Below are 16,833 nucleotides of genomic sequence, written 5' to 3'. Positions count from 1 at the left end.
TGGTTAAAAAACAGTAAACTCCCACCAGAGGTAGGAACTGAAAACACTCTCAGACTACAAACATTATTAAGTGCAAGCATCTTTTTTAAACCACCAAATGAGCTGTTAAACCTTATCTGGAAGAGACTGAAAGAGCTTGACTCAGGGCATGTCACTGAATGTTTCGAAAGAGAAGCAGAAAATAAAACCAACTGGTACTGAACTTTGGAGGTGGGAACTGTGTCCTGTGGATTTCTCATTAAAGTAAAATTTCTTTACAACATGCAACAAATAAACAGTCACACAGGAATGAATTAATTGAAGTCCATTTAATTGGAAAAGACTGTAGTGAATTATTATTGAAAAATAGGCCAGAGCATCTTGAGAGCTGTGGAAGAGCTCCATTTTGTGTTAAGGTAGTGTTTGACCATTAAGTACAGCTGTTAAAAGCACCATTTTAAAGTGAATAACAACCCTTTTATTCCTGTTCTTTACATATTTATCCCTCAAAAAGAAACATGCAGTTTATGTTACAGTTGTTAGCACACAATGACTCATTAGTCTACTGTAGATTACATTTAAGGTTGCTCTGAATGCAACATCAAAACTGACTTCATTTCAATAAACATCATCCAAAAATTACCTGCAAAGAGGCAAGGCCATTTGCCCAATAGCCAGAGGTATTGCAGACAAAAGTTCTATCGCAAATAAGGCAACAATTTTCTTTATGATTTGTTTATCAGTTCATACTCATGATTGTAAACAACAGCAGCAGCATGAAATTATGCCCATCCCTTTTTCTTTAAGTCTAAGCTTGTCTATTATATTTCCATTAACGTTCCCAAATATAACGGTTTTCAAGACAGAAATGCAAGACGGCTAATGATTAACCAAGGCTATGCACATCTATTAGGGATGCAAATAGAAAATATGGGTAAAGCATGACAACTGACCTAACTTTCCATGAAATTCCGATATAATGGAAATTTGTATAATAATAATCAATTATTTATATGAATACTGGAAAAAATGAAATAAATTTGATAATTTATTTGAAAATGCCTAGTGGTACAACTACTCATTATTACTATTTTTAAGCCACCAGTGTAAACCAGTGTCTCCACTGCCCCAACCAACAAAAATACCTTGCCTAAAAGTTCTTTGTTGCTTGTTGTGCTGCAAAATATTTGCAGGGAAATAGACAGAAGTGATGCAATTGTTGAATTTTTCAACAATAAGAAAAGAAAGAAGCCTTGCCAAAACAATGTATTAAATGTGTAAATAAAAGTAATTATATATATTTTAAACAGTTAAAATAATCTGCACCACCTTGCATTAGACCTAAAATTCTGATTCACTGATAATTAATTTCATGAATGAGGTACTGTAGAAACTGATATATGTCAAATATAATTAGAAAATTACTGAACAGATATAATCTACATAAAAATATCAATGACCTTTTAAATGAACTATATCTGTCTGTATGACTTATGACAACAAACTGTTCATTGTTGTGAACAATGGAGTTTTGGGGTTTTTCTGTTTTTACATATTTTATGCAACTCCCAATATTTCCATGCATCCTTAATATCTATGCATATCTATATACACCTTTATTAATGTAAATAGCATGACACTAAACTACAGATAAACAAAATTTCCCTGAACATTTGCTCTGCATCACCTATTTAAAAATGTCTACAAGAAAAAATAACAAAAAGATTGGTTGCCAATCATCAAAGTATTCCCTTTCCATCAAATAAATCACAGTTTATAAGACAACATAAATAGCCAAACCCAACAAATCCCAACATCTCTTTTTTTTGTTTGTAAAAACACTGAATATTAAACTGTAAAGTTATAGAACAAAACAAAAAACAGCCTTGCCAATTACTGACGTCAATCCTTCAAAATGAGTTCAGAATAATAATTTTAAAATGACGTCATGAAAAAAAAAACATAAAAATCTACTTTTGTCTAAATCTAATGGTGTCTAAAAAAGCAAAAAGGTTCATAACTGGAGCTTTAAAATGCATCTACAGTTGTGTGCAAAGGTTTTGACACCATTGGTCTAATTACACGTTTTGGTGATTTTCCACACGAAAATAATATTGAATATATTGTCTACAGAAAACACATTTCTGCACATTTTAATAAACCATTAAAAAAAGTGTTTTCCAACATGTTAAAGCTGCACTTTATAATTTTTGGGGATTATGCGGACTTGTGAAAACTGCTGGAAATGGGTGGGAGAATATTTGAAAATATCGGTTGTGCTTTGGAACTTTTCAGATTATTGCAGTGCAAATATGCACACACCCACACACCTATTCAATATCTTTCCATTTTAAAGCTAAACTAGACAAATTAGTAATTGTGAATTAAAATGTGCAGATGGTATGCAGTATACTTCATACATTAATAAGTTTTTCCTGTAGAAGGACAATTCACTTTGAGAACATCAGGTGTAATTTATGTAATCTGGCCAGCGAGACTGAAACCTTTGCACACATTGTCCTTAGTAACAAAACACGGACTGTCTGACTGATAACATATTGTGAAAGTTTATGAACCCAAGACATAGTGCAAGATTAAAAACAGTGCAATTAGTGGAAGGTTGCTCCTTTACAAACCTAAAAACTATAAATAAAAAGAATAAAAACACTGGGTGCACTTTGGACCTACAGTCGATTGTCCACTACGTCCATCCCCACCTTGGGTTCTTGGTCTGGAGGTTCAAACTCAGTGAGGGATGGTTTGGACTGAGCCTCATCCATGTCTAAAGGCTCAGAGTCTGGTTCCTGCTCCAGTTCTGGTTCCTGCTCTGGTTCTGTTACAGGAATGGGCAGGTATCCTCCTTCTCGGGGCAAACACATGCACCAGCCAGCGCCAGCCAGGTCCAGATCACTGTAAACCAAGCCAGACTTCTTCAGGATCTTGAAGTCCACCATATCGTATGACTCGCTCATCTCCACCAGCAAGTTCCAGAACATGCAGCTAAGCAAGATACCCAGCAGCTGAAGGACAAGAATGACACGGTCAAAAAGAGGCAGTACTGCACAGTTCCCCTTAGCCTAAACACTGTCAGTCAAGTAAGAAATGCACTAATATTGCACACAAAAAACACATATTAGCTCCTCAGAAAATCACTGAACATGAGTCTATGCACATGCCCAATGCTATATATGGAGTATAAAGCTTCTGAGCCATGGACTCTGGAGCAGTGGGACTATGGTATGATGGCTATCATCAATCTGCAACTAACGCTATGACACTCCATAGTGAAGTAAATGGCAATTATGATTTGTGAGAGAACAGTATTAGTAAGAACTGTGCTGAATGAGTGAGGCATCGTACTGAAAGAGAAGACAGTGTATCTATGTTGTATCAAAGGCCAACAAAGAGCAGTACTACTCAGAAACATACTTATTAGCATGGATTTTGTGCAATAAACTTTCTAAATATTTAGCATTTTAAAATATATCCTCAGATAATCTGCAGTGCCTTCTCAATTTGCTTCTGGAAAACCTTTCTGATCTTTGTAATCTGGTATTGTAATACCAATTCTTTAAAGCTGCTTTGTGATAAAAGTGCTATATAAATACATTTGATTTGATCTCAAAATTCTCTATATTATATTTCTATTTTAATGAGTTTAACTAGGTTAACCTCATTCAAAGTTTTTTTTTAAACTACATTCTGGACCCCCTTCTGGCTTGTTTACAATAATTTTTATAATTATAGTTTTGTTACTGTAATTTATTATTAAATTCAGGCAACCTGTCACCAACTTTTGCATGGCTGCTTATGGTACCAAGTAGTGGATATATCCTTCATCTAATAAATGCAACCTCTAAGACAAAGACAAAGAGACAGAAGGATAAATGAACAGAACGGAAAACTGCATTCTTTCTCAGGGACCATGCACCTGGACGCTTACAGATGCTCAATTTCTGGAGCTCATTTTTCAAGCCAAGAAAGTACTAATGAAGGGTAGTCTAATCAAAATGAAAAATTGTGTGTGTACGGAAGCAAATGTGTGAGCCACAGTAAAAAAAAACAGTAGGAAAAAAAATTTGCACAGAGAAAGAGCGTGGTGTGTCGGTAAAGGTCAGCACAAATGCATTTCCTGGAAGAGGTTTTTAGTGCGGTGGCAATATTGGCCAGAGTAATAATGCGCTGGAGATCTAGACTCATCCCTCCTGCTTTAGAGGAGAGAGTGACCATTTCTAATAAATGTCACTCCTTCTAAAGTGTCCAAATCCAAAGGCCGATGTGAAGGCACTCTCTAAAACAAAGTTTCCCAATGGGAATGAAAGTGCATCTATTTAAGAGTGTTATCCACTTCTATAATTCTGGTCTGATGCAAAAAAAAAAACGGTTTTTGTACAGGACTTGGCCCCCTCCAGGGTGTGTTCCCGCCTTGTGCCCAGTGATTCCATGTAAGTTCTGGACCCACCGCGACCCTGTACTGGATAAGTGGTTACAGATAATGAATGAATGAATGAATGTACAGGACTGAAAACACATTCATAAATAAATAATTATATTAAATAATTAACATCTTTGTTCCATAATTTAAATCTATACAATTTACAATTACTAACAAATTATCAGGCTGTAATCTGTGTGACAGTGTTGTGTTCGTCCTGTGAGAAATGCTAGAAAAGTGGATGAAAGAAACAGCAAGAAGAGTAGAAAAAGAAAAATGAGGGCATGGTGTACCTGAGGTAGCCCTACAGCACAACAGATTCCAATGGTGGCACCTATGTTGTCGCCCATCCACAGATTCACTGCATGAATGCAGCCTCGCACATGGATGATGTCATTCAGATCTTCACGCTATGGAGATAAAATATTATTTTAAAATTAGTTTAATGATATGATGCTTTTTTATTTTATAAGGTTAACATTTATTAACCTATATCGATAGGTGAATATCATAATTAGTTGGAACCCTAATATGGACAGTGCACACATTCACACACATCAAAAAAAAAAAGTTGCACAATATGGTCCCTTTAAAGGGCAGAAACAGATGGGCTGCAGGTAGAGAGCAGAGATTCAGCAAAAGGACACAGCAATCACAGTGGCCCAGATAGGGCCCACATAATGGCACAATTGAGGTGGCAGGGGTAATAATGTCACAATTTCTCTCACCTTTCCTCTCACTGAATAAATAATCATTCAAAATCCAGTTTCCACAAAAAATGGCCCTGAATATAAAGACACACCTTCTATTTCTAAACTGCCAGATCGTTTCACAAAAACACAACAAACGTCACAAAAACACAACAAACACTCCGAAAACAATCCTACTCCAAATTTAAGGCCAAAAATAAAAAAGGCAATGAAGAACAGATGCAGCAGGTAAACAGAAAACAAAAGACTCATCAACCTTCTCACCATTATAAAATCAGTCAAAACAAGCTGATCTACCATACTTGAACATCTACCATACTTGAATAAAAACAGATGTATTTCATAATTAGCAGTGTAGTGAAGTTTTTTTTCCTTTTAACCTCAAATCAGGCACTCAACTATAAGCTTTCTATTCTAAAAGCAAGTCATCTAAATTATAGACTACTGAATTTGCCTAATTTAAGGTGTGCCGACTGTCCACACACAGTTTGTATAATCTCCACAATAAAGCAGATGAGCCTAATATCCCCATGTTGAATGCCAAGCATGGGCCAGAGGGGTATAAAGCCCACCAAACTTTATTGGACTCCGGAACTGGCCTGATGGGGACTGGCTGGAGTGGCATTTGTGATCCAGAACTAATATTCTCATGGCTGAATGTTACCACAACATGAGTTCTAACATCTAGTCTGGAGATTTTCTAGAAGAGCTGAAATTGTTACTGCAGTAAAGAGGAATAAAATACCAATGAATACCCTTTATTTTAGGCTACGAAGCATTGAATGACCAAATTTAAAAAATACAAAACAAAAACATTTGAACACAGTGAATATGCAGCATTAATAATGGCAATGGTGACTGACCTGCTTGGTGAGAGTTTTGTAGCCGCAGAGAGTGTTCACGACTTCTCCAACCTAGAAGGAAAACACAAATATCACAATCCTTGATTAAAATTACAGATATATATTATTCTGCAAAAATACCTGTGCAAAAATAATTTAGATAGATAGATAGATAGATAGATAGATAGATAGGTAGATAGATACTTTATTGATCCCCAGGGAAAATTCAAATTCAAACTTTATTTGTTGAAAACAATAAGGTATTATTTATTCAGCATTAGGAAACAACTTTAATGACCTTTAAGGAAATCCCCCTGTCACTGAGTGAGATATCTTTCACCTTAGTGAACTACTACTCAAATTAATGCTAAATGCTTTGCCTTTTACACTTCCAGCCAACATTTGATGTGCGGCTTGTGTGGCTGTTCCATAGATTATTATTGCCAAAATGCTATCATTTGTTTTTGGACATGTGTAATTTATAGACAATATAGACTACTGTGCAAAAGTTGTAAGCATCTAAAACAAATTTTTACAAACTGTTTCTTTGAGCAGTAAGCACTGATACAACAAACATCTCTCAGTCATTCAGTGACAATGCAATAAAAGAGGATACTGCCTACCCTGAAAGGTACATGCTGTAATTACTGCAAATTGGGAACAGATTCCTGTTAACACTCTTCAGAAGAAATGTTGGCTAAGCAGGCCGAACACTTCTGCCCATACACTGGATATAAAGCAATTCCAATTATAAACTATGCATAATTCTCAGACCATATCACCTGGCATTAAAAGCCTCCATTACCAGAACACTTCTCACATATAGGCTACAAGGACATTGAGTTTAAAGGGAATGAGAAAGAGGAGAGAGAGAGAGAGAGAGAGAGAGAGAGAGAGAGAGAGAGATTCCATTTATGAAATGTGTCATCCATTTTTTTGCTCTCTAATTGTTTCATTCTGTTCTAGCACTCAGTCAACCTCCAATTAACCTGAGTGAGATTCTTAGAGGGTGAGAGAAAATGAAAACGGAGAGAGAAATGAAAATAAAAAAAATGGAGAGAGATCAGGGGAAAGAGAAATTAAGAAATAAATGTGAGAGGCAGAGGAGGGAGACAGAAAAGAGAAAGAAGAAAGAAAGAGAAAAGGGCAGTGAAGGAAAGAAAAACAAGAGAAAAATAAAAGAGGTGGAGAAGAGAGAAGAGTATAGCCCTATTTGGACAGGATTAGATATAAATGTTTATGATGGATTCACATTGGATAAAATCTTAGTGTAAATAACAGACATGAGAGTGGCAACTAGATTTAGGAATTGCCATTGCACTAAAACACACAAGTAATATGTAATTTCCGCTCCTTCCAAGAAGAAAACATGGCAGCAGCCAGTGGAAAAAATGCAAAACTGGACTCCAGCTGAAACCTTGTGTCTCATATCATTCTGGGGAAAATTTCACTGTCTAAAAGAGTTTGAACAAATGGTGACATAACCATTCTGATTTACACGCCAATCTTTCAAAAGGTTAGCCATGTACTTGTACCAGCTCATATGATTCCTCCTGCATGTCTCCATTCTTGAGACAACCTGCGCCTTCACGATGGGATAGTGTGGAATATTCACCCACATGTTATTTCGCCTGTAGTTATATAAACTGCAGTTCTTTTTTACTGCTCTTTTCACAGAATATAACATGCTCTGGGATCTTTCCTGAAGTAGGAATCCACACTCTGGAAAAAATGACTGAAATGGTCTATTTGGAAGAAATAAAAAAAAAAACTCACTAAGATACTGCAGTCATAATTGTATTACTACATTTCTATAAGTAAAACACAACCCATTCAAACAAGGCCTAAGAGAGGAAGAAAGAAATGGTGAAGAAAGAGAGGTGTATTAGAAAATAGGATATAAAGAGAAAGTAAGAGAAAGAAAGAGAAAGAGAGGAAAGAAAATGAAGGAGAGTGAGGTTAAAGAGAGTGAGAGAGACTTTGTTATGAGGAAAGTGCAGCTAATTTAATCTGTTCAGTTAATAAACTAATGATGTGCCATCAGTGACAATCACTTCCATACAACACACAGAGGAAGAGAGAGAGTATGATGTTTGTTTTTTGAGTTTAACTAGGGCATATAATTAAATATCATTTATAATGAAAAAGAATTGATAGTAAATGTATTTTACGTTTTATAACACAAAGCCACTTTAATGTTGCTTTTGTCACTTTCCTTCTCATTTATACAATTCTCTGTCAAGACTGAAGAATGTGCAGTCTGCCCAATGTGTTGAAGTGATTTAACTGTCAATTAAAAAGCAGTATTTGAACATGAGGGCTACAATCTAACCTTTGACAGCTGCATAGTCAGAGAGCAAAAACACTGTATTCTACAGTCCCAGTTATGACATGTGTATGGGCATAGACATTAAAATCATGTAGGCCGAAACACCTCTTATGACTCGTAATGGGTGGGCTAAACAGCTGCAACCTCAGTAGATGGTGTTGTGTTGGGATTTTCTGGCACTGCATAAAAATAAATAAATTAATAAAAATCCTAACTGTGCTGATTTTGCAGCTTTTGTGGCAATGTGCAGACAATTCTGGTAGACATCCCGTGTGTGTATATCTGTGTGTGACTCACCTCTTTGCTGAGGATGCAGCAGGTGTAGGGAACTCCACAGGCCAGCGGCCCAGTGCCATTACAAAAGTGATACTGATTCACCTCCCAGTCTTTATAATCATCACCTCCGCAGCAGGAGAACTGAGAAAGAGAAAAAAAAAAAATATATATATATATATATATATATATATATATATATATATATAATTTATTTATTTATTTTAATAGAGAGAGAGAGAGAGAGAGAGAGAGAGAGAGAGAGAGAGAGAAATGAGAAACAGAGATGGAAGCAGCTGAATAACCCTTTTACCCAGGGGACTCTAGATAAAATCAGTCCCTTGTCTGAGAGAGAGAGACAGAGAGCGAGCGAGACACACGCACACACGCACGCACACACACACACGCACACACACGCACACACACACACACACACACACACACACACACGCACACACACACACACACACACTAGGAATTCATGACTTGATTAAAAGACCCTGTCTTAGAAGCTTGAGAATCAGAGGTTTCTGCTCGGTGCCAAGACAAAGCACCTGACAAGAGGAAGCAGTCAAAGCTGTCACTCTAGGGTTTTTCTTCCTTATCTACCCCCCACTGCATGTGTACTACTCCATGGATTATGATCTCACCTGTCAGTCTCAGGTCTTCACTTGATATATAATAAGATAAACTAAATTCATGGTAGCGGGACTTTTGACTTCAAGAATTTCCTGGCGCACAACCAGTCAGGCGTAATAAGTACCTTTTAGTTCGGTACTTTCAGAGGCACATATTACACATAGCTGTTAAGGAATGTGGAAATAACAAGATTTAACTCAAGCAGTGAAGCTTCAAACCTTCTGCTGCACGTAGTCCAGAATGTTCTTGAAGTCCAAATCATCGTAATAGTGCTTGATTCCTTCACGGATGTTTTTCTGGAACAACTCAGATGTCTGGAAAGCAAAGCAGATAATGATGGAAGATCACACAAACAAATTTGTAAGCTATAAATATAGGACTGGCCTGGTTCATCCAAATATTTGCAAGTTTGTTTGCTAAGTTGGCACTCATTTAATAATTTACTATTCAGAAGCTTCATCTTTTGTTAACGCCCACCTGAATTATAAAGGACAAACTTGCAGACTCCTGATTATTTTCAGAGTTACATATTTAATCAGACAAATCATTTTATTCATCCCCAACCTCTCCCTGCTCCCCCTATACTGCACTGCACTTGTCATGAGACTTCTACACCTGTTATATAAAGGTCCTACAAAGTGCATTACAAAGTGAGAGACAACCACACCTTGTTTGGTTCTGATTGTGGGTACACGCCATATTTACGTCTTTTCCATGAAAACACAGAACCAGAGAGTCATGCAATGTGGTAGAATTACTATGACAAGAAAGAAATGCAAGTATATGTGTACCATTAGCCTAGAGTCTAACCGGAGTCCACAAATATGACCCTTAGAGATCAATATTCCATGCTTCAACAGAACTTAAGGTCCAGAGAGGTCAAACGAAATATGAATAAGTTAATTAATATTTCATAATCTGGACCCAGACTGGAGTTCACCTAATAAATACCACTGGCCTAAAGCTATGGATGGCCCACAGGGACAAATTGCAAATATGTCTTAATAGACAAAGACAAATTTATTAAATAAAAAAACAATAACAAGGGAGGAAAAAAAACAAAACAAAAAGAAACAAACCCTTTATATTTTTGCATTACAGCATTTTTAATAAATTAACTTCTGACACTGCTAAAACAAATATTTTAATACTCATGCAGAACCACGCAAGACTACACAAAGCTTGTAAAGTTATTTGGAACAGCCCTGTATGAACGTGAAACCTCTTACCGTCTTCTCAAAGAGGAGAGCGATAATTAGTCCCAAAGCCTGGAGTGCAAGCAGAACACACAGCACACACAGAAACTGTAAAAAAAAACCACAACGTTCAGTTAGTACAGGCCACAAGAAACATATTCAGAATGACCTCAATATTAGTGTAGAACATTCTGATTAATTATATTTGATTTATTTACCCAGCATGATCATTGCTAATTGCACCTGTTAGTATAGACTTCAAACAATGCTACCAATGGTGAATTTTAACACAAACTCACTCTGAGACACTTGAAGCTTCACTGCTTATATTTTAACTGCTGCTAATTTAAAAAAAAAAACAACAACAAACAAACAAAAAACAAAACAAAACAATAAAAAAAAACTTGTAGAGCAAAGCACTTTGGAGAACAGGGTGAAAGTGGCAAATAATATATTCAGAGCAACATCTAGACTACAGTCTGTAATTATAGAATTACAAAGCGTTAATTTATGGCCAGTGGAGCAGAGAGAATGGACAGTGAGTGTAGGGACAAACAGGTGGTAATAATCGCATGGCTGATCAGTGAAGGTATTTTATGCTATCAATTAAAACTATCCAACCTAAAACTAATGTGGTCCCAGAAAATAGGGAGCGTCCATCATTATCATCATTATTAACTGAATGCATCTGAGGTAAAGGGGTTGGATTTTTGAAGCCGTATGACCAGGGTCAGACAGTAATTAGTTTACTTGTTTCTGGTACATATGTGATGGATGCGTACTTTCCTGAATGTAATCTGTTTGGTACATGTCACAGAAACAAAGCTGTGAATTTTGAAGTGATGGTCCTTTTCTCTCACCATGTGCAGGAGGGTCTTGTTGTCTCTGAGGGAGCCCACCATCCCCACCACGGACACAGTGAACATTACTAAGCCCAGCAGAATTAGCACTACGGCAGGGGCCAGAAACACACCCTCTAACGTTCGGTTTTTCTGCCTTTCAATCTCGGCGTACAGTCCTATACAGAGCACACAAAGGCCCAGGAACTAAAGGAACAAAACAGGGACAAAAACCAGAAAGACAGTGAATATTCCAAAACAAAAGCAAAACTGAAAAAAGACATGTCACATGAAATATATCAATAAACATTTGCACACTATGGACCTGACAGTCATCCATGGCATTGAATTCCTTTTTTTTAACCCAACTTCTCCCACAATCACATGATGCTGCCAAGCTAGGAAAGGTGAAGATTAGCACATGCTAACCCTGAGACATGTGAACTTAGCCACAGCTTCTTTGAACTATTGCAGACAGAACATAACTGGAGTGGAACTGTATGATTGGTTTTTAAAATGCAAGCAGATGATAATTTCTGCTTTGGCTACTTTGTATTACTTCATGTTCGTTTGTAAAGAGGTCTGTAATCCCATTTAAAGGAGCAGGCTTAATAAACTGTTTACAAACAACCTAATCATATATATTCAAAGACCTTTGAATTCTTAATGCATATTAAACAGAGGTCTGTTCTTATGACAGTTTCCTGGGCATAAATTATATGAAATATATATATATATATATATATTATTATTATTTTATTTTTTTTATTCAACATAGATCATTTTATGGTTTCAATGAAAGGGGTACTCTAAGATCCACATTTAAAAAAAACCTAAGAGCTGCCCTGTTATCTCGAATCTTTTGGGAAAACACAGAGTGAATGGTTAAAAGGAACAAATGGGCACTTGCATTAATAACAAATGAGGTTGAGGCAGCAAGGTTGGCTTCTATTAGCGGCTGGAACAGAGTAACACGGTGCCACAAATCGAGCTCATTTAAGCCACTTATTCCTTAATTTACCACTCAGCCCTCCATGGCTGAGTAATGCAAAGCAATTGTCTGCTGCTAATCAACTTCTTCATACATTAAATTTCCTCTATCAATCATCTTAATTTTGCTTTTAATTTAGTTTTGTTTAACCCCTCAGTTTATTCCTTGCCAGTAGGCCATATTAGCTAGGACTTCCCCAATCACACATAACACCAGCCTGGGAGAGTGAGGAGTACATGATGCCTTTTTATATGTGAAACGATCTTCTACTAACACTACACTTATGGACACCTCAACATGCTTATACTAGGCCACTAACTGCCTAAATCAGTTATGCCAACTAATAGACAGCTATGCTTACGATAGGTAGAGGGGGCTTTTCTTTCAATCCAGAGAAAATGAGGCAAATTATGCTCTCTTACACGCCCAACCTTGGTTGACTCAGGCATCACTTTGGTCCAAACCACACTTCGCCCCATGATACAAACAAAACTTAGAACACTGTGCAATTTGGGAGATCCTATAATTTTTTTACATTCATGCTCATGTTTTTAAATACAGACTGCCTCAAAGCAGACTCAGTAAAAGTCAGTAGTAGAAAATGAAACTTAAAGTAAGGTTAACGGGGTTAAAAGGGGACAGGGGGATTTAAATGGATCAGACAACACCAACAAGCACAGGAGGCTTTTCTGCTGGCATCATCAGCTTTGGAAAGTTCTGCCCGCCGGTCAGTACCTTTACTGCAAGGTCTGTAATCATGCCACATTATGGAACAGAGAAACTCAAAATCCCAGTGTTTTTTATTGCAGGGTAATAACATTTGTGGTCAGCCAGTCTGTGGAAGAGGAACACATTGCACATGAAAATAAATCAACACATGCAGTCACAAGGAAAAGTCTGAATAGACCTGGCCAAATTAAATTATTAATTCATTCCTTGTCTGTAACCACTTATTCTGTTCAGGGTTGCAGTGGGTCCGGAGTCCATCTGGAATCACTGGGCACAGGACGGGAGCACACTCTGAAGGGGGCACCAGTCCTTCACAGGGCAACACACACTCACACATTCACACCCACGGACATTTTCAGCCACCAATCCACCTTCCAATGTGTGTTTTTGGATCGTGGGAGGAAACCCATGCCGACACAGGGAGAATACACCAAGCTCCTCACAGACAGTCACTGGGGCGGTACTTGAACCCACAACCTCCAGGTCCCTGGAGTTTTATGACTGCAACACTACCTGCTGCGCCACAGGGCCACCCTCTCTGGTCAAATTATGTTATTTAATGAAATGGTTTGAAAATATCACCAAAAATATTTGGACATTTGCTTCTAATCTCTTGTTGGAAAGGCTTTCCAATGGTTTTTGGGATATTGCTGTCTAATATCTAATGGCATTCAACAATGTAAATACTAAGGGGCAAGTGCTGATGGAAGATGATTAGTTCTGGATCACAAGCACCACACTAACCCATCTCCAAAAGTAATGAATGAAGTTTTAACTGCACCACTGAGTATGGTGACCACTCAAGTGGCCGCTTTAGAGCATCCCATCATATTGGCCTATACTTGTCTATGTGGATAAAAGAAAAACTCTGCTGTCTTTATTAAACAAATAATCCAGCTAGCCCACAATAATAAAAAATAATAATCTAACCTCAATGAATATTCCTGAAGTTTGTAAACTTTGAAAATGTCCCTGGATCTACACCATAAATCATGTGGAGGTTTTAATGCCTTTAAACCAGAAACCTATACACAGGAACAACTGTAGACCTGCTGTAAAATGTAAATTAGCATTTTTACAACATAGCAATGGTAATTACCGTATTTTTAATATATTCATTCATATTTTAATAATATAACAAAGTAGTTTCACAAAAACTGTATATCATGAACCAAACCCATTAGTTTAAAGATTCACAAGCTATTTTCGAGTAACTTATAAGCAATTAAAAATGTTTACATTCCATTCTGGCAGTAAAGGACCCTGACAACTTATTCTGAATAATGTGATTTGATTTAACAAGACAAGAATATATACATCAGAACAGCAATATTTATCATATTTTTACAAAATGCTTTGTTATGAGAACAAGAAACGAGAATTTAATATGTGTATATTCCCTTCATAATATCACTTTAAATGGATTTCTAATTATGGTGGTTCTATTTACTATTACTTATACATCAATATTATAACTGGTATTATTATTAATTATACTTACACACTCTATATGGCATGACATCATCATTTTTTTGGTTAAATCAACTGTTCAAATGCAGTTTATGTTGTCTTGAAAGCAGCATTATTTATTTTGTATTATTCCTCTTTATTATATTTAGGGTTATTTTAATTGTCATAATTTTATTACTTCACTCAGTACTAAATAAAAAGTCAAAAATGACCCCATAAATGCAACATCGTTTTGTGCTTTTGTGATTTTAATTTAAATGTGGGTAAGTTTTTCATTCTTTCAGTTCATTTTTCCTCTGTGTATGTAAAATTCACACTAAATCACTTTGGGCTGTAACCTATACATTTGAATAAATAACAAGACTATTATTAATGGGAATTCCGAGTCTTTTCAATTCCAGAGTCTTGAGATACATCCGGGTAATTGACATTGGCCCCATTCTGAGTCTGAGAGGAGCGGCAATAACAAAAGTGCTTTGTCTCTATAAAATGGTCTCAGATCCATTTTTAACGCCCATAATTCATAGTTTAGACCAAAATCTTCAAGATAGGATGTGTAACAGACAATACGACAGGCTTAGTATAAAAATAAAGCCTTACGTCTTTTAGAATATATCTTTATTTACTGTCTCTAGGCTCCCAGTCGCCTGCTCTGTTTGGGAGCGGGTGGAATCCGAGGCTAATTTGTTTTATTTAAAAAACAGATAACAAACATTTCTGCTTCTGTTTACTCACCGAAAACAACATGGAATAAACGTTGAGGGTGAATTTAACGAAGTAATAAAAGGGTAAAGTCTTCTTCCATTCCTCGTACGAAGGCATGTTTTTACTGCTGTTTCCCATCCAGTAAAAACCATAGAATCGAGGTTATCCTTAGCTTATCCTTTAAACACAAAATAAAATAAGACTTCGGAAGCATCCAGGACACATTCTTGAAGGGTTTATGTCTTTATATCTGTCAGTAATCTTTGTAGAAAGGCGTCGGCAGCACGAATGAATTGAAACTTTACCTGCTAACAATAACAACTACATGCGGCTATCCGGGGAAAACTCTTAAAGGGCCAGTACACGACTTTCCACGTTAAAGGGCCAGTACCTGTTGTTAGATTAATTTCATGCAATGAGCCAACAAGCTTTAATGCTTGGTATAAAAGCAACTGTCTGTTAATGAGTGTTTCTGAAGAATGTCTTATATGTTTTAAGAAGACCTGGAGGTTTTGTGTTCAAGTCCCGCTCCCGGTGACTGTCTTTGAGGAGATTGGTGTGATCTCCCCATGTCCGCATAAGTTACCTCCGGGTGCTCCGGTTTCCTCCCATGGTACAAAAACACACATTGGTAGGTGGATTGGTGACTCCATAGGTGTGAGTGTGTGTCTCACCCTGTGAAGGACTGGTGCCCTCTCCAGTGTGTGTTCCCGCCTTGCACCCTGTGATTCCGGGTAGGCTCCAGACCCACCGTGATCTTGAACTGAATAAGCGGTTACAGAAAACGAATGAATGAATGTCTGTGTGAATCTTACATTTCTTTGCATCTTTAAAGTACAGTAAAATGTCAGCTATTTCACCGTGTTAAATATGGTAAAAAAGTATTAAAAGTTATTATATGGGGGCCTACATATTTTTGTGTTTTTTTTTATTTACTTATTTTATTAATTTATTTATTTTTTTCCACTTTTGTGGGTGTCCTGCACTCCTAACCATAGTGAATGTGAATGACGGAATCTCATTTCTATTTCAAATGGTATCTCAGTGTTACAAATAATTATTAATGACTGTTAAGGTGCTTAGAGCCTAATTAATAACCATGTAATAAACAGAATTTTATACCATTTATAAACTTTATATATGTAGTTATTTTAAAGGGGTACCCATATTCATACTTGGCAGTTCTATTAGACAGTCTACATTGGGGGCCAAATTCACTGCACTATTTCTTTAACAAGTTAAATGTGCTTAAACTAAACAAAGACCAGAAGTCCCTGTCTGAACGTGACTGTCAAATATCACTAGAAAGTAGGTCAGATTCATGTCTTTAGCCTCCAGCTGAAGGAAGACTGCAGATGAGGCCTAAAAGCAATAAGTGAACTATTTAAAAACAATTGCACTTTGTTGCATCAGTGGTCAAATTAGGATTGGTTTGGTATTATGTACAATTAAAGCCTTGGAACAAAACCTATTACTGACTGGGTCAAAGAGTAATCAGAGCTTTAGACATTGAAGAGCCAGCCTACACAGCGAATGTGCCTCTACACTTTGCAATTAGCATGATGCTAATTCTCGGGGATCGCTTCCACTCTTATCTACCATGTCGCTCCAGTGCAAAACAAAGGGGAAATCCTCAGACACTAATTTGCTTATTTGCTGATTTACTGCATTTAGAGAAAACCTCTTTTAAAATAAA

General features: G+C 36.8%; 1 protein-coding gene across 1 annotated transcript; it reads right to left on the bottom strand.

Moving 5' to 3' along the window:
- Positions 1–316: 316 nt before the first annotated feature.
- On the bottom strand, positions 317–15,450 carry LOC136676879 (tetraspanin-15-like). The gene is made up of 8 exons (XM_066654150.1): positions 15,168–15,450; positions 11,264–11,449; positions 10,437–10,511; positions 9,426–9,521; positions 8,593–8,712; positions 5,988–6,038; positions 4,708–4,824; positions 317–2,999 (listed from the first exon to the last, which is right to left on the bottom strand). The coding sequence occupies exons 1-8, from the start codon at positions 15,273–15,275 to the stop codon at positions 2,664–2,666; spliced, it is 1,089 nt and encodes a 362-aa protein (XP_066510247.1). The 5' UTR covers positions 15,276–15,450; the 3' UTR covers positions 317–2,663.
- Between the last annotated feature and the right edge of the window lie 1,383 nt (positions 15,451–16,833).

The sequence above is a fragment of the Hoplias malabaricus genome, chromosome X2 (assembly GCF_029633855.1).
Source record: "Hoplias malabaricus isolate fHopMal1 chromosome X2, fHopMal1.hap1, whole genome shotgun sequence".
Lineage (NCBI taxonomy): Eukaryota > Metazoa > Chordata > Actinopteri > Characiformes > Erythrinidae > Hoplias > Hoplias malabaricus.
This window is presented reverse-complemented; position numbering and strand designations above follow the sequence as displayed.

Bases quoted from the DNA above. Each gene is read 5' to 3' on its own strand.
- LOC136676879 (XM_066654150.1), bottom strand. From the start codon at position 15,275: ATGGGAAACAGCAGTAAAAACATGCCTTCGTACGAGGAATGGAAGAAG. The intron at 10,512-11,263 runs GTGAGAGAAAAG...TTTTTTTTACAG, and splicing joins ACAAGACCCTCCTGCACATG to TTTCTGTGTGTGCTGTGTGT. The intron at 4,825-5,987 runs GTCAGTCACCAT...TTATCTCCATAG, and splicing joins ACAAAACTCTCACCAAGCAG to CGTGAAGATCTGAATGACAT.